Source organism: Lagopus muta, chromosome 5 (assembly GCF_023343835.1).
Source record: "Lagopus muta isolate bLagMut1 chromosome 5, bLagMut1 primary, whole genome shotgun sequence".
Classification (NCBI taxonomy): Eukaryota; Metazoa; Chordata; class Aves; order Galliformes; family Phasianidae; genus Lagopus; species Lagopus muta.
Window position 1 is genome coordinate 9,677,745 of NC_064437.1, and position 24,132 is coordinate 9,701,876.

The following is a 24,132-nucleotide window of genomic DNA, read 5'->3' on the forward strand; positions in this document are numbered from 1 at the left end:
ACTAAAATGAGCAGAAGCAAAAAGGGCACGCACATCCTCTGTGCTGCCAGAAGGCCCCTCAATGTGTGGAGGGAATGCAGTTCCCCTTCCAGGAGCATAACCCAGAGCTGCTCCATGCTGGACAGCAGAGCACGGCACACAGTAGAGACTCCCAGTTTTGCCATCCCTGCTCCAGCCAGAGGGGAACAGGAGACTGTGAGGCATATCAACCTTAATGTAACCACCCCACACCCTCAGTTTGGCTCTTCCCCAAGTGCAGGTAACAACAGTGATGACAGCCACAGCATAGAAATATCCTTAATATAATTAGGTGTGGGGCCTCCCCCCTCCCAACCTCACACATACAAATGAGCAGGGGGCGAGCCCGCCTGCCCAGCCAGTCCCTGCTGTGCAGCCTCCCCTCCGCAGGGCCGTGCCGGGGAGGAGTGGGCAGCCTGGCTGCAGTGCAGCAAAGGGCAGTCTGTGCTGGGGCAGTCCTGTTCTGGGCCCCCCCTCCCCACCTCCTGCAGCCGGCATTCCCATCCCCTGTGAGGGGGGAGCATGCTGGGGGAACAAAGATGCTGACACCGAGATGCGGCCACCAAGTCTAGCTGGGGAGCGTCCCGAGTAGGTTAAGTCTAGGTGGAAGGTTATTCTATGAGCTGTACTGCAGCAGCAGGGCAGGGAAGACGGGGGCTTCCTGGTGGGGAAGAGCTGGTCCAGGCAAACCATCCGCATTCCTGGTTGGGTGCTCAATAGTCTGCTGTGTACTCTGTGCCATGCAGCCCTCGGCACAACAGCGTGAACTCCTTCACCATCTCCTTCACTCGCCGCTTGTTCACACGCTCTCTGCTAACACAGAGGGAGGGGACAGATGTGAGGCAGGTGGGAGGGACAGCAGTGCAAGATACCGCAGCTGCTGCAGCACAGCACTGGGGACACCAACCTAAGGATCTGCTGGCTGAAGGTCTCTTTCTGCTCAGGGCTGACGCGGGCTGAGGGAAAACCATCCTGCTGCATGGCCTCCTTGATCCAGATGCTTAGGTAGCTGAAGCAATGCTTGTTCAAGGCAAAGAGGATTTCTGCAAAGTGATCCATGAGGCTGCGGGAGGCCTGGCCACCGACACCCTGTACAGAGCACACAGATCCTGTTAAACCATGCACCAGGGGACTGAGCTGAGCTCAGTGCTTGCTGCCCCAACATCACGCCCAGTGCACCCACCCATGCCAGCACCACTCACCTCCAGTACCGCCTGCAGCAGCACTTTGCCATTCTCATGTACCACCTGTCCCACAGGGGCGATCTCCCCGCAGCGTGGCAGCAGCTCTGTCTGCAACACAGCATCCAACCCAGTCAGTGCCAAAGCACTGCACAGCTGCTGCCCTGTGCAACTCGCAGCCCTGCTCCTGCTCTGCTTGGTGGGCTGTAGCCACTCTGTGTATCCCTACGATATGCAGTCCCAATGCATCTGAGGAAGCCAAGATACTCACAAAGAAGCCACAGGATGCTTTCACTGTTGGGGCTTCAGGGAACTTGAGGGAAAGGACACCTGCAGACACAAAGCACTCAGGTGAGTGGCCAGAGCTCTCAGACACCATCCCAAACCAGCACCAGTCCCCAGTCCCTGGCTGCTGTGTTCACAGAGCTGCAGGAGCAGCAGGCTGGACTCTGCACAGGGATGGTGAGCAGGTGCCTGTGTGTACCATGTGCCCACAGTACTCACCACACTGAAATACTGCCTTGACGTCCAGGTTGCTGCACAGGAAGAGGTCTGGCTTCCTTTTCAGAGCCTGCAAGGCACACAGACAGACAGAATAAACACAGCTCTGCAGCAGCAGCCAGGAAGGCTCCAAGGATCCAGGCGCCCCAGACAGCCTCTGCCTGGATGCACACTTACCTGGGCACATGCATGGTAACAGCAGATTCACACAGTACAGAAGGAAAACGGTCGCTTTTCTCCCCAAGAAAACACCAATCATACATCCAGGCCATTTGCATTTGGGGAGCTCTGACCCCAAGACATGAGGATAGATACTAAAGTGGTATATGCACAAATGCTTCAGACGCAGACAGAGGCATCCTGTCCCAGAACAGGCAGAGGCAGTGCTCCTGGGACACAGGTGTCCCAGCATATAACAGCCCCTGCTGGCTTGGTCCTCTCACTGCCAGTGTTCATGAGGTCACAGCCATCAATTTCAATGACACGCATTTTGTTTGACTCCAGCCTAGGCCAACAACTTGCTCTGCTCTTGCTGCAGGGCAGTAGAGGGAACGAGATGCTGAAACTGCTTGGCAATTCACGAGCAGCCGGTGTGAGACCAAAAACTTTGGGTTCATTCTGCCACTTGGTGAGCCCACCAGTTGCTGTGGCTTAGCTACTCCACCACTGCTGGGAACAACCTGAGCTCTGGCACAATGGGACCACTGCTGGGCTAGGTCCCTGCTATGCCAGAACAGGGCAGTACAGGACAAAAACATTTCAGCCTGTTCCTGCTGCTCCATGGGTGGGTTTCTGCTCGCTGTTAGCTGGCACAGGGGACGACAATCATACATTCTGTCCCACTGTCACTGCAACAGTGGGAACAGCAGCCACAGCTCTTCCCAAGAGTCTGAGAGCCAGGAGTGGAGTCTCTGTTCCATGGGCTGAGCTGCATGCTGCCCTCCAAACTTGTTCCACAGTGTGAAAGCATGGACAGCCATCAGCCAGCAGTGCTCAGTGCCATCTGCCCACAGCCACCCAGCCCCCCTGGAGCCAAACAGACTTATGTCCCCCTTCTCCTCTAGGGAAAACCTTTGGCCACTGACCCCTTGCAGGGAACATAACTGGACAGCAGGAAGCTTGGCAAGTTTCAGGGTTACCCCTTCTCCTTTCTGACTCTCTGTATCACACGCTGCAAGAGATGAGACAGATTGGGCACAAAAGGCATTGTATACCCAACAGAGGTGGTGCAGCCACTGGGAACTGCTTGCCTGCTAGATGCAAGCAGTGGCCTTCGCTGGAGAGACAAGGGGCTGCATTATGCCTGTGTGTGTATATACAGCCTGTCCCACATGCTCACTGCAAGGACAGCCTGCTAGCTGGCTGTGCACCCACTCCCTGCTCTGCTGCAGTCTGCTCAGCCCCATATTGGACAAACACACACAAGATATGTTGTCATTTCAGTCCATTAAAGCCACCTGGCTGTCCCCAGCAGCATACTGCCAAGGGTGCCTGGCTCTGGTGCCACCACGCAGTCATCAACTCCTCCATTCTGCAAAGCTGTTCAGCTGGCACAAGTCTTCCAACATGCTCAGGTTACCAAATCCACCTACCTGCGTGGTGTTTCTCCTAGCCAGCCTGGCCTGCAGTAGCCAGAGGTGTCCAGGCACTCCTGTGGGCCCTCTGCAGCACCTGCTCCTGGCTTGGTGAGTACCATGAGTGAATGTGCTGATACAAGAGGACTCCTTCCTGCAGGACATCTCCACCAAGGGAGCACAGCATGCGAGCTCAATCCAGGCATGTGTACACATCTAATGCAGACAGAGATGGAAACCTGCGGAGTTGCTCCACGAGGAAGCCACACTGGGTAGGCACAGCTACTTCTTCTCAGTAGAATCTCACTTCTTCATGGGGCTTCTCACAGCTCGTCTGTCCTCCATGTCTCTTGCCAGTGTGGCTCTGGGATGAGGACAGGTCTGCAGATGTTTCACACTGGAAACATCCCCCCTGTCCTCTGCAGTGGGCGCTGTGGAGGTAGGTCTTGCAGGCTGGACAGCGTGGTTCTCCTCTGTGGAGCTGGGACACCCTGCAGAGAGGTCTGAAGAGCAGCTCTTCTGCATCTGGGGACATAGGAGGCCACCAAGCTCTGCTCCTCCCACAGCCAAGGGATAGTATGTGCTGCACAGCTGGTTCCTGCAGTGCTCCAGAGCACTCTCCTCACGTCCAGGACCAACATATCTTCCCTAAGTACACACCTGATAGAGTAGAACCTCCAGCTTAGGAAGGAACACTGCCTCAGGAGGTGATAACTGTGCACAGGCAAGGAGGAGCTGGAGGACAGTGCATGTGCAGGCAAAGAAAGTCCCACATCTTCTGCCCAGCGAGGCACATTCTGCCCCTGGAGACACTGCCAGGGTGCTATGGAGGTCCACAACGGTGGTGAACTGCAGGCCTTTGGGTGGAAGCACTGGCAGCCACTGGGGAGGTGAACTGGAGAGTGCTGTTCCCACAGCCTGCGGCACTGCCTCCAGCCAGCAGCTCCTGCTGGACATGGAAACTGTCCTGAGCCAAGAGCCAACATAAGCTATCATGGTTTGGAGATCGTGCAGCCTAGGAAGAGCCAGGCTGTGGTGTGCAGTCCACCAAATCCTGTCTCAGGATGACCACAAGCATGCACAAGTGGTACCTCCTGGTTGGAAGCCAGGCAAGAACTCACAAACACATCACTGATGCTCCTCACTTCGTCCTGCACTCAGCCTGGCCACCCCAAAGGGTGCCAGCACAGCTCAGCAAAGGCTTACGGAAGGCTGGTTAATTTATACTTAGTTATGAGTACTAAGAATAACTCCAGGGACTCCAGTATCCATACGACATTTGATTTAAACCAGCATGGTCTTGTGATCTGCCAGACATCATCGGGAGCAGACCACAAATTAACACATTGGCAAAGTCATCAGCTGCACAAACTGGGCAGACTCGGGTTGCAGTTGAGCCCAGATAAATATGCCAAAAAGTCAGCTGAGATCTTAAGTCACACACTGACAGCTTCCTGCACACTCATGACTGAAGGCTGATGTGCAGGTATCAGAAGTACGAGCAAGCAGGAGACACAGGGACACGTCCCTTTTCTTCGCAAGGCTGGCAAGATGGAAATAACTGGCTGGAACTCCAGTATCCACCTCATAAATTCACAAAAAAGACACAGAGTGATGCAAGACCTAGGGAGGACAGGCTCTAGAAACAGCTTTATGAAAGCAGAACATGTTGGTGAGACTGGATGCACCTCTGCTATCAGGCATCCCCTGAAGACCTGAGAGCCAGGATTTCATTTCTTGCTTATCATTCTTGTCTTTCACAGTACCCTGCTGGGTGCTCAGCCCTGGGAGAGCCACAGACTCAGGAAGTGAAGGGAACCTTAGAAGGAGTCCCACATGTGAGTGGAGAGGAAGGGCATAGGGAGTTTTTGGTCTCTGTGAGGTTGTTGGAGTAAAAAGCCCAAGGAAACATGGGGTCTTGGTCTGCTGTTGGAGATGGTGGGCTGGCAGCATGACTGTCACCAGGAGAAGGATCCCAAGCTAAAGAAAAACTCATTACCTCCCAAGGACACAGCAAACAACCTTGGAGGGGTGCCTAGTCCCTCACTCCCCAAGGCAGGATCACCTCTTGGTGCCCTCCAGGAGCAATGGGCTTACTGAGAATCCTGTAAGCCCTCCTACAGCAGCTCCCCAGGCGACTGGTCAGTGCTTCCCCTTGCTGTTAGCTACACCTCCTACCATCTAACCCAAATCCTTTTCCATGACCTCCTCCCATTACTGTTTGTTGCATTCAAAATAAAGTGCTGTTTATCCATGCCTGTGGCCTTATGTTTTACACATCTGAAGACTCATGCATCTCCTCTAGTTTTCCTTCTCACCTTCTGCTGATCTTTCTGGATACCATTCCCTGTGCTCTCTAGTCTGGATCTACAGAAGCATTGTGCTGGAGCTGAGGCCTCACCTGTCTGAGCAGCAGGGAAAGACATCTTCAGAAACCTCACATCCCATTCACCGATCCTCAAATAATGTTCAAAAACTTGTTAAAAGTCTCAAGACTGGCACCATAAAAATATGCAAATGCTTCCTATGATCTCAATTATTTTATGTCTATTAACAGGAAAAGTGGGGAAGAAAATGCTACAATATGGTTTGTGAGATGAGATTCAAACAGGATCTGCAGTTCAAAGTGTGATGTATGGACACAGGTGGGTTGGTGACAAGCTGTCCCCTCACCAGCCCCAGGCCTGCTCCATTCTACAGGATGGGCACATGGCCAAGCAGCCATCAGAGGAGTCAGAGCAACAGCCTCACTCTGAAAACAAGCTGGACCCAGCCCAGCAGCCTGTCTTGGACAGTGGTCAGACACTGCATACCCTCAAGGAGTTCATCTCCCATGAACTTAACATGCTTCACACAGTCAAATGTGGACACTATAGGAATGAAGCAGAAAGTGACTTTGCCAGCTCCCACTTCACTACCAGCAGCTCTTATAGGGGACATGACTTCAAGGACGCCAGGCTCTGGAACACACAAGGCTCCTAATACCCCAAACAGGTGTATATACACACACGCAGCACAATGCAGACCCTGACTACCCACAGCCAGCAGCATCAGAAGTGCCACTGCTGCTTTGCCAAGCAAACAGGACTTCGCACCAGGAGCTCCACGCTGTAGCCCCATGGAAAGCCCCAGCACAGCTGCACAGCCACGGCCCCACAGACACTGTCCCCTTGCCATCACCCTTGCACCAAAGGGGACTGGCAAGCGACTCCTCCCGACACAAACCGTGGCTGCATGCCATCAAACTGGCGGCACAGGAGCTGCAGCCACCACCCCGAAACGCTGCCAGGGCATGGTGGCACCCGGGCTCCTGGTGCCACCACAAGCAGGTTGCTCGTCCCGGCAGAAAAGATAGTCCAGAGCAGGACCTGGTGGCCACACAGCACAGTGCCAAGCTCAGTAAGGCTGCAGGAACAGCCAGCCAGGTCCGCCTGTCCCAGCTCTGCAGGATGCATTGCAGGGCAGGCAGATCAGTAGGACCACAACCTCTTTATGCTCTAATTTTCTGCCCCCCACCCCCCCCCAAGCATGACTGTGGCAGCAGCCCAAAGCCCCTGGAGCTGGCTTCTGCTGTGCCCCCAGGCCAGGCAAGGGGGTGGCAGCTGGGGGCTGCCCTGTGAAGGAGGGCACTGCCCTGGGGATGGTGCGAACCCAGAACTAAAGGAGAATGTTTTGTTTTCAACTTCCACGGAAACAGATGGAGAAACTCGATATTCAACTAAAAGGAAAAAAAAAACGTTGTCAACAGAAAGTTAAAAATAGGTTTAAATTGAATTAAAAAGAGAAAGAGAGAGAACAGAAAGTGAATGAATAAGAAACTAAAACACACCTGTGCCAGGAGTTGCATAAATGAATCAACAATATCAGGATGATCCCTGGGCCCTAAAATATAATAAAGATGTAACTTAAGAGAAAAATCATACAAACAGCAACTCAACATCATATAGTTATGTGATACAGAAAGAATTTACAAGTGAAAACAGGAGTGTAAGGGAGAAGGGGTGTGTAGGAGAGGGGATGGGCAACATGAGCAGCTTGAAGCAAGTTAAAGAAACAAAACATACAAAAAAATCATGAAACTTGGAGAACCCAAGAACAGAAAGAAACCGCAAAGGAAAGGGTCTGAAGCCCCAGGGTCTCCAGCTAGCACCTGGGTGCTGCAGAGCCAAGGAGGAGATCTTCGTGTCCTTGGGGAGGAAGAGGAGGAGCAGGGGCTAGCTGGGCACCATCTCCACAAGGAGAATTAGAGCTTTTGCATTGTGGGGACTGAGCGGGTGTCTTCAGAGCACCGTTTGGTCCTGGAAGATAACTGCAAGTGAACGACAACACCTCAGCAAATGCTCGGCAGGCCCAGCCGGGCTCAGGCGTGCACATGCTCGACATCAGCGCCAGCTGCACGGGAACCCCTGGCACAGCCACTCTCCCACCCCGTTACCCAATGCTCCTCGAGACTCACATCCAGAGACCAACCGGTGCCCAGAGGTGTCCATGCCAGCACCACTCACCCTACCTTGCCATCTGACTCCCTGCATGGACACGTCTCAGCCCCTGCAGGCTCATGCCTCTCACCCTCTCCTGCCGTATGGAGAGGAGCCCAGGGGTGGGAGCGCAGCCTGGGGCACACAGCAGGCTGCCCTCCTCAACCTTTCCTCCTGCCAGTGTTCTTGTTGCTGCTCAAATGCAAGGCAGGAGGACCTGCACGAACACACACCCTTGCCACTGGCAGAAGCAGGGACTTGAACTTGGGGTAAGCCTGGCTCACTCGTCACCCATTCAAGTGACACCGGAGTATGACAGGATGTGCTCAGAGCATGGTGTGCCAAGGAAGTGGGGGCCTCCAGCATTCCCCACTCTCTAGAGAGCTCTGAGCCCTGGGCTGGGGGAGGCATCGTGTTACCTACTGATAACGTGAGAAGCTCACGTAACTGGGATGTTGAAGGACCTAAGCCAGCAGCTCCAAAGGGCACTCATCCCTGTCACAGGGTGAGTCACCAGGAGGGTGGTTGGAGCTGCAGTGTGGAGGGGCCTGTCCTAACCCCATTAACCTTTCATAGCAAGGAAGTAATGCAGGCAGCGAGCCAGACACGAGGCCCTGCCCTGAGTGAAAATACTGGACACAGCAGGGTCTGAAAAAGTTTTGCAGACGTTCATCCACATGGCTTGCTGCCTATGCAAGGCCTTGACTCCTGGCCACTATAAGCACCACTGGTCCATGGACAAACCCCAGGACCTTCTGGTAAACATGCAGCCAAGCGGGCCTGGGCTCCTGCTCTAGCCTGGAACACAGCACCCAACCCTGGTGCAGCAGTGGGGCTGCCACCTGCATTGCCAGTCCCGCATTGGGGATCCCCATTTCCACTGCCCTGCAGGAAGGAACCCACCTTCCAAGGGCTGGGATGAATCCGAGACAAAGAGATGGCCCCAATAGCTTAGCTAGGAGTGAGAACAGCCATTCCTGGAAAGACGCCTCCAGAATCCATGCATGCAACAGCCTGACAACAGCCCCAGCACAACAAGGAGTTAATCACACATACCTTGCTGGAAGAGGGTCAGCGTGACTGAGGTAACAAGCAAGAAGAGGGCCTTGATGGGGGGGAAGTGGGCAGGCTCGTGAGCAAAGATGTGAACCAGCTGCAAGAGACAATGGAGAAGGACTGAAGCTGCCCTGTACCCTTCCAGCTTCCCCTGGACCCGCAGCCCTGGCATGTCCACGTGGTCCTTACCTGTCGTGTCAGGTCGATGGCAGAGGCCTGGGGAATAGTGCTGTACATCTGCCCCAGCATCTCACACAGCTGGGGCACCATGGGAGCAAAGTCATCCAGGAGGGTCTTCACAGACTTCTCAAAGATGGCACAGACAGACTGAGGTGGGAGAAGAGAGACAGCATGAGCAAAAGTGACGGAAGACCTCTACCTATGAGGCAGGGCTTGGCAGAGCAACAGGCATGGAGAACAGTCAGGAAGAGGGCTCATATCTGCTCTGGTAATGACACCCTGCTCTGCAGCACATGATGACAGAATCAAAGAAATGCTTGAGGTTGGAAAAGAATTCTGGAGGTCATCTGGTTCAACATCTCTGCCCAACCAGGGACACCTAGAGCAGATTGCACTGGATGCACCACTGCTGCTCTCAGATATTGGGATAAGGCCTTCCCCCAGTGCCAGGAATGAGTTGCTTATCTGGACTTTACTGGGCTGAGTGAGATAGAGAAATGACAGCAGAGATGACACAGGTCCCAGGTCAGAGCAGAGCTCCTCTGCTAGGGAACACAAGCATTTGGTAGCCCCAGCTTTCATTCCTCTGCTGATGGCACAGCCTCTATAACTGGAGAAGAGTAGGGCTCACTGGGGAAAAAGATGGACAATAGCCAGATGATGCTGGTGGCAACAAGCAGCACTGGCCTGAATAACCCAGAAAGTGACCCCTATTACAAAGGGGTCTCATCACTCTGTTTCCATCCATTGCCATCCACTGTTCAGACAAGGGAAGGCACAGGCAGAGCAGTAACATGAGGATCCCGATTACCTCCACCACCTGGGCATCATTCAGCCACTTGCTCAGGACCTTCTGTATGAGCTGAAAGACCTGCTGCAGAACAACCACCACCTGGGAAGAATGAGAAGGATGAAAAGAATTGGTCTCAGAGCACTGGGGACAGGAGGTCCAGTGCTATCTATACACGGCCTGGATGCACCAACTACCATCTTCATGACACACACTGCATTCTCCATTCACTCCCCTTACTGACTCTCCTGCCACCAGCCACCAACAGTGGGGCATATGACTTGGCAAAGAGCCTTGCTGTACTCACTGGGTTGGGTCCTTGCTGCACTGGCAGCTTCTTGACCTCAGTGCTTTCGTGGTCGTCGTCATGATGGCTGATATCCAGGGTGGTGAACAAGTTGGAGAGCAGCCCCAGAATGTGGATGATGGCCAGCTTGTTGGAGGGATTGGGCTGCCAGAGAAAATACAGGCAGAGTGTGACACAGACTGCATTGCTCAGCACTGGTCATGCCCCTGTGATCCTGAGGAGCAGCGTCTGCAGAAGCAAAGTGCTAGAGAGAAGCTCTCTGCAATGAGTCCTTGTCTTTCCTCTCTACCTCCTGGATGAACCAAGAGTCCTTCCACCCATCCTTCCTAGTAGAGAAATGCTGGAGGATGCTCACGAATGCCATCGCTCACTCCAACAGAGAGCAAGTCAAGACAGCCATCACTGGGGTGGCATGTAGGACATTACACAAAAGAGGACAACATAGGAACAAAGTGTGGGCCCCACCGTAGGGTGGCAGCTGCTGATCCAGACAACACACAGCTTGCAAGAGCCAAGGAGCTCTTGGTGACGAGTAGCTGTAAGGGGCAAAAAGCCCACAACTCAGTCTGGTTAGTGGGATACTGCTTGTCAGTTCTCTGCCCGTGTCGGGGTGAGGGGAAAGACTACCCATGTTCAGGAGTGCTGCTTTGACACACCACCCCAGGGACATAGCCAACAGAAGCAGCCCTGCAGGAGGAAGGCAGCAGCACAAGGGCACTCACTGTTTCATCAGCCAGCTTCTCCAGCTGCTGGATGTAGGGAGTGATGAGGGAGTGCAGGTTCTTCAGGATCTCCTCCACTTGCAGCGCAGAGAGCAGGAAGCCAAGAGCCTGCATCAGCCACATGCACTGGCTTGTCTGGGTCAGAAAGAGACACAAGCAGCACGTCACTACCCTGCTGCTGGCACTGCTCTGAGACATCCCTGCCAGCACCACCCACTCTTTGCACAGAGCTGTCTCAGCCTCTGTGGAGTCAAGCATCCCCCCCTCTCCTGTTTGCAGGGGCCACGTCCCCATGCTCTCACTCCTTCTTTTTCTCTCCAAGACATGCCTGCAGCTGTATCCCTGTATCCCTGGAAGGAACTGCTAGAGTTACATCTCTGTGGGAGCTTCCCTCTTTGAGGATATACCCCTACAGCCCACATGCAGAGAAAGCCCTAAGATTAGCTGAGCAGTGGGTGGCTGCCAGCAGGTATTCCTGGCCACGCCAAGCTGGCTGCATTGCTGAGCTTTCCTCCAGGACAGCCTAACAAATGGTGGCATCCCTCACATATTCTCAGTGAGCACAACTAAAGGGCATGGAGTTGAGCAGAACAGCCAGGAGTATGAGAAAGTGCCTCTTACCTTGTGAATCTGCTTCATCAACACCTCCTACAAAAGGGAAAAGGAGAAAGAAAAAGGAGAATGAGTGCTGCAGAAAGCCTTCTCCCTTCCAGGGACAGGACTGAAGCAGAAGACAACTAGCAGCAATTTGAGGACAAGCAGCATACAGCTACGCACAGGCAGGGAGCAAAATCCTCATCCTGCAGCAATCTCTTCCCCATGCACTTTACTCAGCTGCCTGGGAGGGAAACCCTGAGATCAGGCAGACTTTGCAGCAGGATGACTTGAGTAGGGCTTGGTTCCCCCAGCAGAAAGGAGCAGGGGACCCACCAGAATTAACCCGTTCACTGACTTCAACAGCCAGGCTGCAACAGATGCAGGAAATGCTCTGTTAGATAAGGCCAGCAGGTCTTCTAACCTGGGGCTCTGTCTCCAGCAGTGGCAAAAGAAGTTTTCCTGAAGAAGGTGTGAAATAAAACCCTTTCTGCAGCCCTCTCCCCTTGTATTTGCCCAGTACCTACCATCTGGAGCTGTAGGCTCCTCGCTGTTTGCCCACAGGGGAAGGAAATAGTGTCCCTCAGGCTCAAGACCTCCCTGCTCCCATGCAGATCCAGCACCTCCCTCAAGCCCAGTTCACCTCCTAATGCCTCCTAAATGTCATGGGACTCTGAGCCCCATCTGTCCCAGATCTCAAAGCCAAGAAATCCCACGGGACAACTGTGCATTCATAGGAGGACACTGGGTTCCTACTGTCCCAGGGACTGTACAGACAACAGCTCCCCACACCAAGCAAGATATCCTGAGCTGCTGCTTCACTCCCTCTAATCCAAACAGAGGAAAGGGCTGCCATAGAGCTGTCAGCTCCCAGCTCTCACCTGCGACACAGCCACGATGTTGGCGGCATACGGCGGCAGGTCATACTTGCACTCCCGACAGATCTTCTTCAGGGTGGAGACACTGGAGATGGAGAGCTCAGGGTTGCCCAGAGCCTGGAGCACCAGCGGCAGCACGTTGTTAATCATGACAGGGTGATCAGCCAGCCACTCTGAGAGGGCTCCTGTGTACACAGACAGGGTCAGACCACGTTGCAGCAGCCAGACCCTCGGTCCTCATACAGTGGGCTGCTCAGTTTGCTTTCTACTGTTGTGGAAAGAAGGATGGCATGCAGGGGAGGCAGGGAGCTGTGCAAAAGCAACCTTGGATGGATTCTTCCCACCCCAGCCTGCGCATGAGCAAGAGCCTCACCGATTGTGAACATGACCGTGTCGGCCAGCTGCACGTTGCTGATGCTGATACGGGGGATGAGGCCGATCAGCCCTGGCACTACATCAGAGTAGTTCACATCAATGGTCTCGGCAATGGACTGGAAACCATACAGTAAGGCCTCCGTGTGCTGGGGTGAGGGAGAGAGACAGAGCCATTTGTTAGACCCTAGAGCCATCCCCTAGCCCCTGCCCTGGCACTTGCTCAGGAACCAGCAGCAGAGACCAAGGATGCTGGGAGAGGGGAGACAGTTGCACGGGCAGAGCCAATAGGCACACCAGGCTTCAGGACAGGGGACATGGCCCACCCCAGACCAGGGTGTCACCAGGGTATAACAAGGCAGTATTTTAGCCACCAGAGTCTGATAGCAATGGCTAGCTGATGGGGATGCCAAGACTAACAGACACATGCCTACTAGCCTGTGGGACAGAGGACCCTGTGCTTCCCCTGCACTCACTCTGCTCCAGGCTCTGCATCATATCTCAGCATTGCACTCTGCAGGCACTGACAACAAACTTGGGTACCCCACACAAGCCTCTCCTCTGGTCAAGGGCTCACGGTGACTGGCAGAGTGGCAATGCAGAAAGGATAGGAATCCAGCATTTCTGCTGTGCCACAGCGGCACAAGACACAGAGTGGTAAAGAACCAAGGTCAAACTCCAGCTTGCCTCTGGCTCTAAGGACAGGGATGCAAATGAAGAACCATTTCAACAGGCTCTTGAGACCCTGCATGTCAAGGAGATCATATTTTTCATCTCTATTCACATTCCTTCTTGCTCCATGGAAAGAACAGCCCCCTCTGATGATGCTCCCCATGGGGCAGGCAGCCAGCAGCCTGGTGCCCGACTTGCTCACCTGCCACGTGGATGGCTGCTCTGTGTTGGTCAGGAGACGTCCCAACTTGTCATAGAGGCTGCTTAGGAGCTCAGCACCCAGCATCTCATACACGTACATCAACGTGTCAGAGATGTCCACCCTGTAGAGAACATGGAGGTTACCAAATGCTGCCCAAGCCCAGACATGCTACAACCCAAAGGCAGGTCTGTGCCCTGCTCCTGCTACCCAAATAAAGAAGGGCCTTGGCTGCAACCGCACCTGTATATCCGAAACTGCTCCTTCTCATCCGACGACCAGAAACCGTACTCCTCATCGGAGGGGAACTGGGCTTTGTGCAGCAGCACATCCACCAGCTGGAAGTAGACAGGCCTGTACACCTGCTGGTACACAGCCTGCTTGTCCGGCTCAAAGGAGAGGATGTCATCCTACGGTGGGAGGGGAGAAGTCAAGTGTGGAAGGGATACCAGGGGTGGCAAAGCGAGCCCCAAGGCCAACATTCCTGAGCTTCCTCCTGCTTCTGGCTTAAGCCTTTGGTCACTGACCTGTAGCGTGTACCAGAAGGTGAGTGTCAAGGAACTGGTGGTTTCATTGACAGGATAGTGCCCAGGAATGCCCGTGCAGAACATGATCATGTTGACCAGGGCTAAGAAGCTCTGCCAGTGCTCCACCTGGTCCAGCAGTGCCCTGGGGAGCAGAGAGCACGGTCACACCAGCACTGCAGGTGTGGTGATACACCACGGGCAGAGGGACAGCACTCACCGGGAGTGGTTCTCCCCCAGGGCCACAGCGATGCGGCAGATCCCGTGCGACGTCTCCATGTCCCCGCTCTGGACCGCCTGACGCAGCTGCTCCTGCAGCCCCAGCACTGGGGGGATGAGCTTCAGGAGGGTGTTCACATACCTGCAAGCACAGCCTGATCAGTGCCAGGTGTTGTCTGTACCAGCAGTGTCCACCCCGCCTGACAACTCCGAGAGCTCCCAGCCACAAAGCTGCATTGTGGAGCTGGACACATCCGTGAGGCTTTACTGCTTCAGGACCTCTTCTTCCAACTGGTGGCATGGCTGGGACAACACCAGCAGCTGAAGCTCCTGGAGCCTTTGTAATCACTCCGCATCACTTCTGCCATCACTCTGCATTAGCCCCGTGCAAATCCTCCATCACACGAAGGCTCCACGACACTCCTCTCAGCACACCTGGGCCAGCAGTGGTTTGTCACTGCCGCCATCAGCTCCTTGGGCAGCTCTTTAGGTTTGTCACCTCCGTGCTCACATCCAGAGCTGCCACTGGGAACCTGTGTGACCCCAGCAGGGGCTCCTCCTGCTGCAGGATCCATGCCAGCCCCACCGCATGGTCCCAGCCCCCTCTACTGGCTGCATCCCACAGGGCTCCCCTGATCTCCCTTTCCAGGCAGCCTCGCTCACATCAGCCTCCCCTCCTAAGCGACTGTAACCAAGGCAACGAGCAAGGAGGCAGGGAAGGTGAAACGCAGCCCAGGGCCCCCGGAGAGCGGCTGTGCTGGAGGCTCATCAGCCGGCTGTCAGTTACCTGCCCGGCGAGGCGTGTTATCTGGAGCTGCAGCTCCCTGCCGCACAGGGGCGAGGCTGCAGGGAGCAGGAGGCACTTGCAGTGCCAGCCCTCCCCTGGGGAGCACGCAGCTGATGGCACTAAGAGCTGCACGTCCATCCCACTGCAGCGGGCTGTCCTTGCTCCTGCCGCTCATTAGCAGTAAATGGATCTATCAGCTGCCACCGGCAGAGGGACAAAGCCATGCTGGTGGCAGCGGCTCACAGCTCTGGGCCAGCAGAAGATGCAAGAACATCTCCACCGGAGCTCCTGCACTGGGCTGTACTGCGAGGGCCACCTCCTCCTTCTCTGCCCCCCTCCTCCTGGAAAAAGCTCCTGGGGAAGGGCTGCTGAAGCATTAATCAATTCCAGGTCTCTGGAGCACTGTGAATGACGTACACAGCAGTGCAGGAACACAGTGCTATGGTGCGGATGGAGAACATGTCAGTCACACAGTGACATCTCCTTACCTATTCCCCTTCCCCTCCTGCCATCTGTGTAGTTCTCCTGGGCAAGATTTGCTATCTTTGTATTTAGCAGCTGAACTGATATTTATGCGAGTCTGCCCGGTCATTTCCCAAACCTGTGCTTCCTCTCTGGGACCAGCAACTCCTGCTCTTCCCACAACCCTCCCCAACCCTTATCAGAGAGAGACCACAGCATGGTGCATGGGGAAAAGCCCCTGTGACCAGCTGAGGGGAGACATGGGCAGCTCATGTGGAACAACCTGATTCCTCATGACCCAAATCTAAGCCAAGTCCTCACCAAAAAAAAAAAAAACAAAAAAGCCACAACCTATTATGCATCTGCTTCTAATGAGGCTCTCAGAAAGCTCTTACAGTGAAATCCCTCTGTAGGGGTCCAGTGCCAGACGCTGAGCAGCACTCTGCTTCTTTCAGGTGGTGCCTGGTGCTCCACAACTTACCCCCTCCATTAAGCCCCCTCCCCACTCTCCACCACCACCCAGTGCTGCAGCTCTGCTCCAGCATGTGCAGCCCGGCTCTCTGACCCGCTTAGCCTGAGGATAATCTTCAAACGAGACAGAAAATCCAGCCCAAGTCTCTTCTGCCAAAGAGATGCAACAAAACCTTGGTGCCTGCCCATCTGTGACTCAAGAGCCCTACTGCTCCAGAAAGCAATAGTGTGCATCAAGGGCCTGCAGCTGCCAGCTCCCAGTGCATCCCAACAGAAGGGCAGCATCCAGCCTTGGAACAAACACCCCGTAGGCAGGGAAACAAATCTTGTCCTCCTTTTGCAGGAGCACAACGGGGGAATCCAGGGACAAACCCAAAGCACAGGTTGGGTGGCAGGGGGCAAGGCAGCAGGACGGCATCAAGAATGCTCTGTGAGGCAGGGAGCAGGCAAAAGACTGGGGAGGAAGAGAGCAGCTGAAAAGCAGTGTGAGCCTCTGAGACTGTCAAGAAAAGAGAGAGAAAGGTCGGGAGCCTCCCTCGGGGGCTTCAGGAGGAGCTGGATATGTTGTAGCTGAGCAACAAAGGCAGAAGGCGGGACTGCTGGCACCGGGGTGAGCTCAGGAGAAATGCAGGGTCCCTGCCCCTGGCTCTCTCTTGAAAAGACACCCAGGACCTCAGCAGGGAGCAGAGCCCTGCTCCAGCCAGCCCCCCCGCAGCCAATGTCCCCACTGATGCGGCCAGCCGCGCCACACGCTGCCTGGCAGGGCAGCTTGGTGACAATGGCCCCACTGTCCCCATATTCAGAGAGGGGGGAGCTCTGCCATCAGTGACAGAGCTGCCTGGGGGGAGGACAGGATGAAGTGGTGGGGTGAGCGCCCGACACAGAGCAAGGCATCAAAATCCTCTTTGCACGCTGACACTGGTCATGACCAGTAGCAGCACCTCTACCACTGCAGAGCACACCTCCATGGATGCCAGAGGCAGTCAGCCAAGGCAAGGATCAGTGCCGGCATTTGCAGCAGCATCCGCACCGCCGCAGAGGGTTGGAGTCTGCGTGATGCAACACTCAGCACAGCTTCAGCTAAGCCCTCCTCTTGGCGGGGATGGAAAAGGTTGCTAAGCAGCCAGGAGATGTGGCCGAGGGAGCAGGAAGAGATGCACTTTCTGTTCTATGGGCATCGGTCCTAGGAGCCAACAGCAACTTGGATAATGTAGCCAAGCCAACAAGCTCAGAGTCCCACTGCACTGAGCTGAAGGACCACCTCTGGGCAACCACAAAGGCTGAGCACACAGCTGGACTGAGCTGCTGGAGTCAGAGGTAGGGAGAAGACAGCCAGGTATGGTTTTATTATCTCTGCATCAGATATGCTCCTTGGTTGAACTTGAAGCACAAGACAGAGAAGCATCTCTGGCTGCAGCCAGGGCAGCTGCCCCCACATCAGGGCCACAGAGCCCAGCACAAGGAGCCAGAGAAACAAGCATGCCTGCTGGAGAGGGGCTGTGACTGCGCCCTTACTGCTTGAAGGAGGGCTGGGGATCCTGGGTGCTGCTGCTCAAACCTGGTACAAGCAGTGCTCAAATCACATGTTCTGGTCCCCACAGCATGCCAGGCAACCTGTGAGCAGCACCGCTATACTAGCCCAGCCCATACCCCTGGGAAAGCTCTCTAGCATGGTGGGCAGGAGCAATAACATGTAAAACACAAAGATGCCCACTAGTCAGCTGTGGTGCAAAGCCTTGCAGCACCAACCATGTGAGACCAGCAGAATACAGTTGCTTATAACCTCTCCCTCTTCCAAACCATCATTATCTCCAGGGCCAACAGTAGCTAGAAAATGACTGAGGTTTCTCCTGCCTATTCCATTCCCCTGTAGATGCCCGGGAGCAGCATGTAGGAGGAGCTGCCCTTACCTCTGGGCATCCGGCTGGGAAATGGCATTGACAACCGCCTCTACTGCTGTATCAAAGAGCTCCGGGTCCTGCAGGGAGGTGAAAGCTGCTTGGATCAGGTTCTCGCAGTCCATCAGAGGGATCTCCAGCTGGACCCAGCTGGAGAAGCACTTCAACACCTTCTGCTTGATGAAGCCCGGAGAGTCCTGCTGCTGCAGCAGCTGCTCCAGCAAGGGGAAGACGGAGCCACACTCCTGCGCCAGGACGCTGCGCACCTGGCCCTTGCGGTACTGGGGAAGCCGGCTGGTCTGGAACTCCTCAGGCAGCACCGTCAGCAGCTCCAGCAGCGCCAGGCAGCGTGCCCGCCCGTCCACGTTGGAGTCCTCGGCCTGGAACATGCGCACCATGTCGGCCACGGCACAGGGCCAGGCCTCGGGCATCATGCTGAGCGCCAGCGAGGCCAGCGCCACGCACAGCCTGGTCAGCACAATCTTGGAGCCACCGGCGAAGCGAGTGATGTGGGTGAAGAGCTGGGACTTGAGGCTCTCGTACTGGTCGGCCGGGATGTCGTTCCAGTAGCGGGAGATCTTGATGTGCAGGGCGCTGGCGCCAAAGTACTGGATCTCGGGCACCTTGTCCATGTTGAGGAGCAGCCAGCTGAAGTGCCAGGCCTGCGGGGACACCTGCGCCTGCATCAGCCATTTTTGAGCCAAGTTCTTGTTCTCGATGTTGGGGTCATAGTACAGCTGGTGGAGAGCCTGGAAGAGAGAGCGAGCACCTCAGGACAGCCAAGGAGCACGGCCCTGTCCTGGGCCCAGAGGAGCACAAGGACAGGGCAGCCATCAGCCCACCACAAGGCTGGGTGGAGATAAGACCCACAGCAGCAGGACCCACAGAATGTCCTCCCTTCCTTCCCACTCTGGAAATTTCTCTTCATGAGACATCTTCCATCCTCTCCTTCACCCTGCTGGGGCTGCCAGGGGGTGCCTGTGCTAGGCCAGCCCAGAAGCCACACAGCAGTGGTGGCCAAGCCCTCCTTGCCTCTGCCAACACAAGCAGCTGCAGCACCACTGCCGAAGTTTCAGTCTGTCAGGTTTTATGCAGGCCTGGAAAACCACAGTCAATAAGCTCAGGGATTAATCTCTGCTCCAAGTCCCTTTGAAGTGCTCCCAAGCCCGCCCAGCCACAGCTGAGCTGGGAGCTGGCATCAAACCCTATAGCTGCCACCTGGGATGGTCTGAGGCTGCTCACTCAGCTTCCCTGCATGGAAGAGAACAGCACTTACCAGTGAGAGATCTAGTTATGGCTTTGCAGAGCTCAGTGATTCACATGCATAACCCTGCATCAGCCACGAGGCTTTATTCTCAGAGGACCATCCTACAGAGCGGGCAGGATGGGCACAAAGGAGCAAGGAGAATGGTGCATGTCTTGGAGCAGAAGAGCATTCCTCTACACAGCTCTGCAAAAACCAGGAAGAGATGTCTCTGCCCAACATCACCACAGCACAGCACAGTCCCACCTCGCTCTTCCAGTAGCAGGACCCAAGGGACAGAAGTCAGGCAGTGCCACCACAAGGACCAGCACATGAAGGGAGCAGAAACCACACCTCACAGAACTCCATCTTCTAGCAGTGAGCTCTCCTGCTCAGCACAGCACTGCTCAATTCAAATCATCAACTGCACGTCCCAGGGGTATGGAGCAGGGGTGGCACTCATCAGGATACCATGCACCTAATATAAGCCAGGGCATGAGTTCAGCAGGTGGAGAGGATCTCTGGTAGCCCCATCCTGGCTCCAGATCTCAAATATCTTCCTCCTCCCCCTTTGAAAGCTCTCTCAAATTCTTGTGTGGCTCTTGGACCCAGGAGAGGATTTAAGCCCTATTTTTAAGCATGCAAAGCTGGCAGCCTAGGGCACAAGAACACGCTTCCTAAGCGAGCGCTTGTACCTCATGCTGCTTCCCAGCACAAGAGCACAGAGCATGACAAAATGGCAGGAGCACTGCAGAAAGGCACTGCCTGGGACACTGTGAAACATCTCTTTTTAAGACTAGGAGGGGGAAAATGAGGACAACCTCTTCATGAGAAAGCAGAAGGTTATGAATAGTCTGGAGGACAAGGCCAGCCATTGGCAGCAGTGCCCCCCATCACAGAAACAACTCACCTCATTACCAAGCAGGACCTGCAGACATGCTAAAAGTTCAGCTGCTTTTGGGGCCAGGAACCTGGCCCCCATCTACACATAAGCCAGCATCCTGCTCCCCCACTGCAGCCTGAATCATCCTGCAGCAGGGCTCCACTCCCAACCATCTCCTCCTCACATTATCTTTGTCTTGTTTGCTTTGTCAAAGCTTGCTAGCTTGCTTCCCAGCAACCTCACTTGAGACTCACAGAGACATTACATTAGGAGGTACAACTTGCAGCCGTGCCTCATGGACCTCCAATTCAGTACGAGGCTTCAAAGCATGCAACATGTTAATTATTCAGACTGTGAAGGGTGTCATGCTGCAAGCTGCTGGAGGGCAGAAGAATATTCTGGAAGAACATCCCTGCTGGCTTCCTCACTTCCTCCTCTTGTCCCCGAGCATCCTTACACAGACACACAGACAGGAGGCAGTGTGGTGGCTCACCTGGGTGGCCTCTGGCTTAGGATGCCCCCCTGTATGCTCTGTGGGGCTCTGCATAGTGCAAGGAAACCCCCAGAGGATCCTCGAGGATGGGCGTAAAGACTAAAATCATGCTCTGCAGGAGGCATCTGAACATGAAGCGTGCTCATCCCCAGCAAAAAAAGGCAGAGACCTCCTTCTGCAGCAGCTTTTGGCACCAGCTGCTGCTTGACTTGCACTCCAGACATCACTGTGCCAGCCAGCACTCAAGCCCATAAGGAAGCACTGAAGATGACGAAGGGAACTCAGTGCCAGGAGAGAGAAGCAGAAGGCATGAAATTGGGCAGCGACAGCTAATGGGAAGGCTTTGTGCATTCTGATTTGGAAGCTTGGCTGACACCAGACCTGCCTTTTCTGCAATTAGACCTGTAACATGAGACCTGGTAAACAGTCAGGCTGTCAGCTCTGCCCTTTGGCCAGAGAATAAGCTTTCTCCAACACCATCTCTGCCTGGCTGAAAATAATTCAGGCTTGTTATTATGGGCCCTCCCTGCTCTAAAAAGCAGTGGTCAGAGCCTTGTTGGACTCCAGCTCCCAGAGTGGTGTCAGCCACCGGAGAAGCTTGCCCACAGCATCACAGCTCCCGCTTGGTCCCTCTGGGAGGCATGGTGGAGAGCAGCTTGAGCATTGCTCCTGCCAAGCACAGACAATGGATATCAGCTCACACCGTGGCACCAGCAAGGAAGAGAAGCTGCAGCAGCTGCTCCAAGCCCAGCACCAGTGTAGGCCCAAGCAGAGCACAGAAACAGCATGTTGCCCTCTAAGTTCAGAGTGCCAAATGAAAACAGGCTCTCACCAGGAGCTGGTGCCCAGCAGAGAGGTGCCATCAGCACCATGTGCAGGATGCCAGGATCCCATGAATCGAGTGTGCCGCCTGCTGCTCCCCTGCCGAGACACTGCATCTCCAGAGGCTGATTTGCTGCCAGCAGAGGTAACCAAGCAATGCAAACAGCCCATGCACATGCTCGGTGTCCAGCACCCAGGGCAGCATCATCATTTCTTAGCCTCCTCCAGCCGCCATGCTTCCCTCTGCAGCCTCTCGCCCTGCTTTCCAGCCATACACTCGCTCCAGGCCTGCAGCAGCACAGCCATTACTCTGTCGCTGCCGAGCGCAGGGAACATCAGCCCGCCTCCCCCCGCACAGCCGCCATCCTCCCCCCAAAATGGCAGGGGAGCCTGAGCAGAAAGCAGCCGCCTGCTGAAGCATGGAGGATAACAGATAGGAAATAAAGCCGTGTGTGTTCCTCCCTCCCAGTATAAACGTGCTGCTGCTTTGGCCGCTCTTCACCCCCAGCCTGGCAGAAGAGGCGATGCTGCAGCCTCAAAGCAGTCTGGGCTGTCCTCCTGCTGCTTAGTGGCAGTTATCTCCTTGCAGAGAGCAGTGTGGTCCCCAGCCCAGATACAGACATGGCAGCCCTGAGCTCACCCTGCTCTGTGCAAAACCCCAGGGCAGCTGCCACCGCCAGCAGTAGTGGGGCCTTGAGGTTGCACGAGCAATGGCTGATCAGCACTTGGAAAGAGACTCAGAATGCAGAGTCAAGGTTGAGCTGCGAGGATGGACCCTGTTCTTCACTTCTTAGCTCTTCTCACTGCCCCAGGAACCAGCTCATAAGCACTTAGAGAGGCTCCCAGTTCCTGTGCCACCCTTGCACTGCAGGTCACTGATGACCAGAAGCTCTGTGATAGTGAAGCACAACACAGCAGAGCGGTGGAAAGCACAGTGTGCCTCTGTTTGCCCAACATCATGGCACAGGAAGGAGCAAAGTGTTCAATCAGGGTTGGTTCTGAGGGGAACCTACTGTCTGCAGCAAAGATCTGCTTTCACAGCCAACAATATGACTCCTTTCTTCCTTCAATTTTACAGGAACGTTCCCCCTTCAGCCCCTAACATCCTCACAGGCACTGCTGCCCCATCAGCCTCAGCATCTCCCAGGGGCAGCCACCAGAGCCATCCCTGGGCACAGGGGCCATGTCACCTTCTGCCTATGGCAGGATGCCACGCACCATAGGGACCTGGAGATGCTCTGACTTCTGCCATGGGAGCTCACCCACCCCTCACCCTGCTCCCACCCCAGTGCTCACAGCGCCTGACTCAGCACCGAGCCAAACCCTGACTTTAATCACTATTCAGTGTTATTAATAGAGCCGTGCACAAAATCTGAGAGGCAGAGAAGCCCAGGCCGGCAGAACATCATTTATTTGTCAGTACCAACTCTGACAACGCGGCTCTGCCCACCACCCTCCCACCAGCCCAGCCCCCAGCAAGAGCCCAATTCTGCCCTATTTGTACAAGAACTCCCCACCTGAAATGACACAGGGAGGGCTCCTTGGCGCTCGGCCTCTGGGTTCCTACTGCTCCCACCCTGCATTTTTCTCTCTCCATCCCCACGACCAACAGCTGCATCTCCTGCAGATGTCAAGGCGATGGCAAAGCTGAGGCTGTGAGGGCTCAGGGAGGGGGATGGGAGCAGAGCATCCTAGAGGGCATATCTGCCCGCTTCCATGCCTCGCTGCCCCCCGGCACTGCCCACCCTCCCGTGCCAGTGCAGACAAAGGCGCAGTCAGTGCCTGCTGAAGCAGAGGGAGGTTGGAGGCAAAACGATCCTGCAGCCCTGCCTGCACACGGATTAAGCCACAGAACGTAGCATTATTGTGGCGTTTTGCACACAGGGGCTAATGCTTGGGGCTGAGCTCTGTGTTGCTAGCAGGGGGATGCGGGCTGTGACACCTGCAGCCACAAAGGCAGACGGCACCCGGCACCGGTGTGACACATCCCCAGGCCAGCAGTGATGGGGCCAGCCCCTGTGATGCTCCCACCGCCGTGCCGCGGGCAGCGTTTTGGCAGGAAGCTCCGTTCCCATGAAGGCAAAACGAGGGCTCCGGGATTGCCTCGCGCTGCCCGGGAACCCGCAGAGGGTCGAGACTCTGGGCGCCCATAAAGCTGGGGAGCTGCGGGGGGCTGCGCTCCTCACTGCGCGCCCTTCACCGCTACGCCCTCAGCCTCCATCACTCCCAGCATCGCCCATGGGAAGCCTTTCCTCCCCGGGCGCCCTGCTCGGTCCCCAGACAGATTCGGGTTCCCAGCAGCCTTCCGCATCCCCAGTCTCAGCGGCCCCGGTCTCTCTGGGAGCAGCGCAGCCGCAGCGGGGCCGCACGGAGCGGGGTTCGGATGGCACCACCGCGCCTCGCACCCTCCGAGAGTTCTCCCCCACCAACCCGCGCTCCAGCCCCAAAGGATGCTCGGCACAGCCCTGCCTCCCGCTCCCATTTCTGCCTCATCATCTCCCTCCCTCGGGCAGCGGGCACGGCGCGCACCGCCCCGCCGCGGCCACACCGCGGCGGGAGACCGACATCGGTGACAGCGTCACGGCGCCGCGCCCGATCCGCCGCCCCCAGCCCCGCGCTCACCTTTTCCACGTTCTCCACGGTGAAGTCGAGGCCCTGCGGCGGCGGCGGCGGCGCCTCCGCCCTCCGCTCCATGGCTGCGGCAGCGGGCGCAGGGCAGCAGCGCTCCCCGCCTCCCTCCGTCCGTCCGTCCGCCCGTCCCGCCGCTCCGCCCCGCCCCGCAGCCCGCCCCGCCGCACCGCACGCCGG

General features: G+C 55.7%; 1 protein-coding gene across 3 annotated transcripts; it reads right to left on the bottom strand.

Annotated features, from left to right (window-relative positions):
* Window positions 1-320: 320 nt before the first annotated feature.
* IPO13 (importin 13) lies at window positions 321-24,087 on the bottom strand. Of its 3 annotated transcripts, none has more exons than XM_048944352.1 (20): window positions 23,947-24,087; window positions 17,896-18,632; window positions 14,267-14,407; window positions 14,050-14,191; window positions 13,766-13,932; window positions 13,526-13,646; window positions 12,653-12,800; window positions 12,283-12,464; window positions 11,429-11,455; window positions 10,808-10,942; window positions 10,086-10,229; window positions 9,800-9,880; window positions 8,998-9,135; window positions 8,809-8,905; window positions 7,104-7,156; window positions 1,704-1,770; window positions 1,471-1,529; window positions 1,221-1,310; window positions 926-1,107; window positions 321-828 (listed from the first exon to the last, which is right to left on the bottom strand). In XM_048944352.1, exons 1-20 carry the CDS (start codon window positions 24,016-24,018, stop codon window positions 732-734), a joined length of 2,880 nt encoding a protein of 959 aa, XP_048800309.1. In that variant the 5' UTR covers window positions 24,019-24,087; the 3' UTR covers window positions 321-731. The 3 variants fall into 3 exon arrangements, with proteins under 3 accessions (XP_048800309.1, XP_048800308.1, XP_048800310.1); XM_048944351.1 differs by having other exon boundaries at window positions 321-831; XM_048944353.1 differs by lacking the exon at window positions 23,947-24,087 and adding an exon at window positions 18,754-18,993 and having other exon boundaries at window positions 321-831.
* Window positions 24,088-24,132: the final 45 nt, after the last annotated feature.

Excerpts from the sequence above, each read along its gene's own strand:
- IPO13 (XM_048944351.1), bottom strand. The coding sequence starts at position 24,018 with ATGGAGCGGAGGGCGGAGGCGCCGCCGCCGCCGCCGCAGGGCCTCGAC. Across the intron at positions 14,408-17,895 it reads TCCCAGCCGGATGCCCAGAG|GTATGTGAACACCCTCCTGA; the intron begins GTAAGGGCAGCT and ends CTGTGCTTGCAG. Across the intron at positions 12,465-12,652 it reads CACGGTCATGTTCACAATCG|GAGCCCTCTCAGAGTGGCTG; the intron begins GTGAGGCTCTTG and ends CTGTGTACACAG.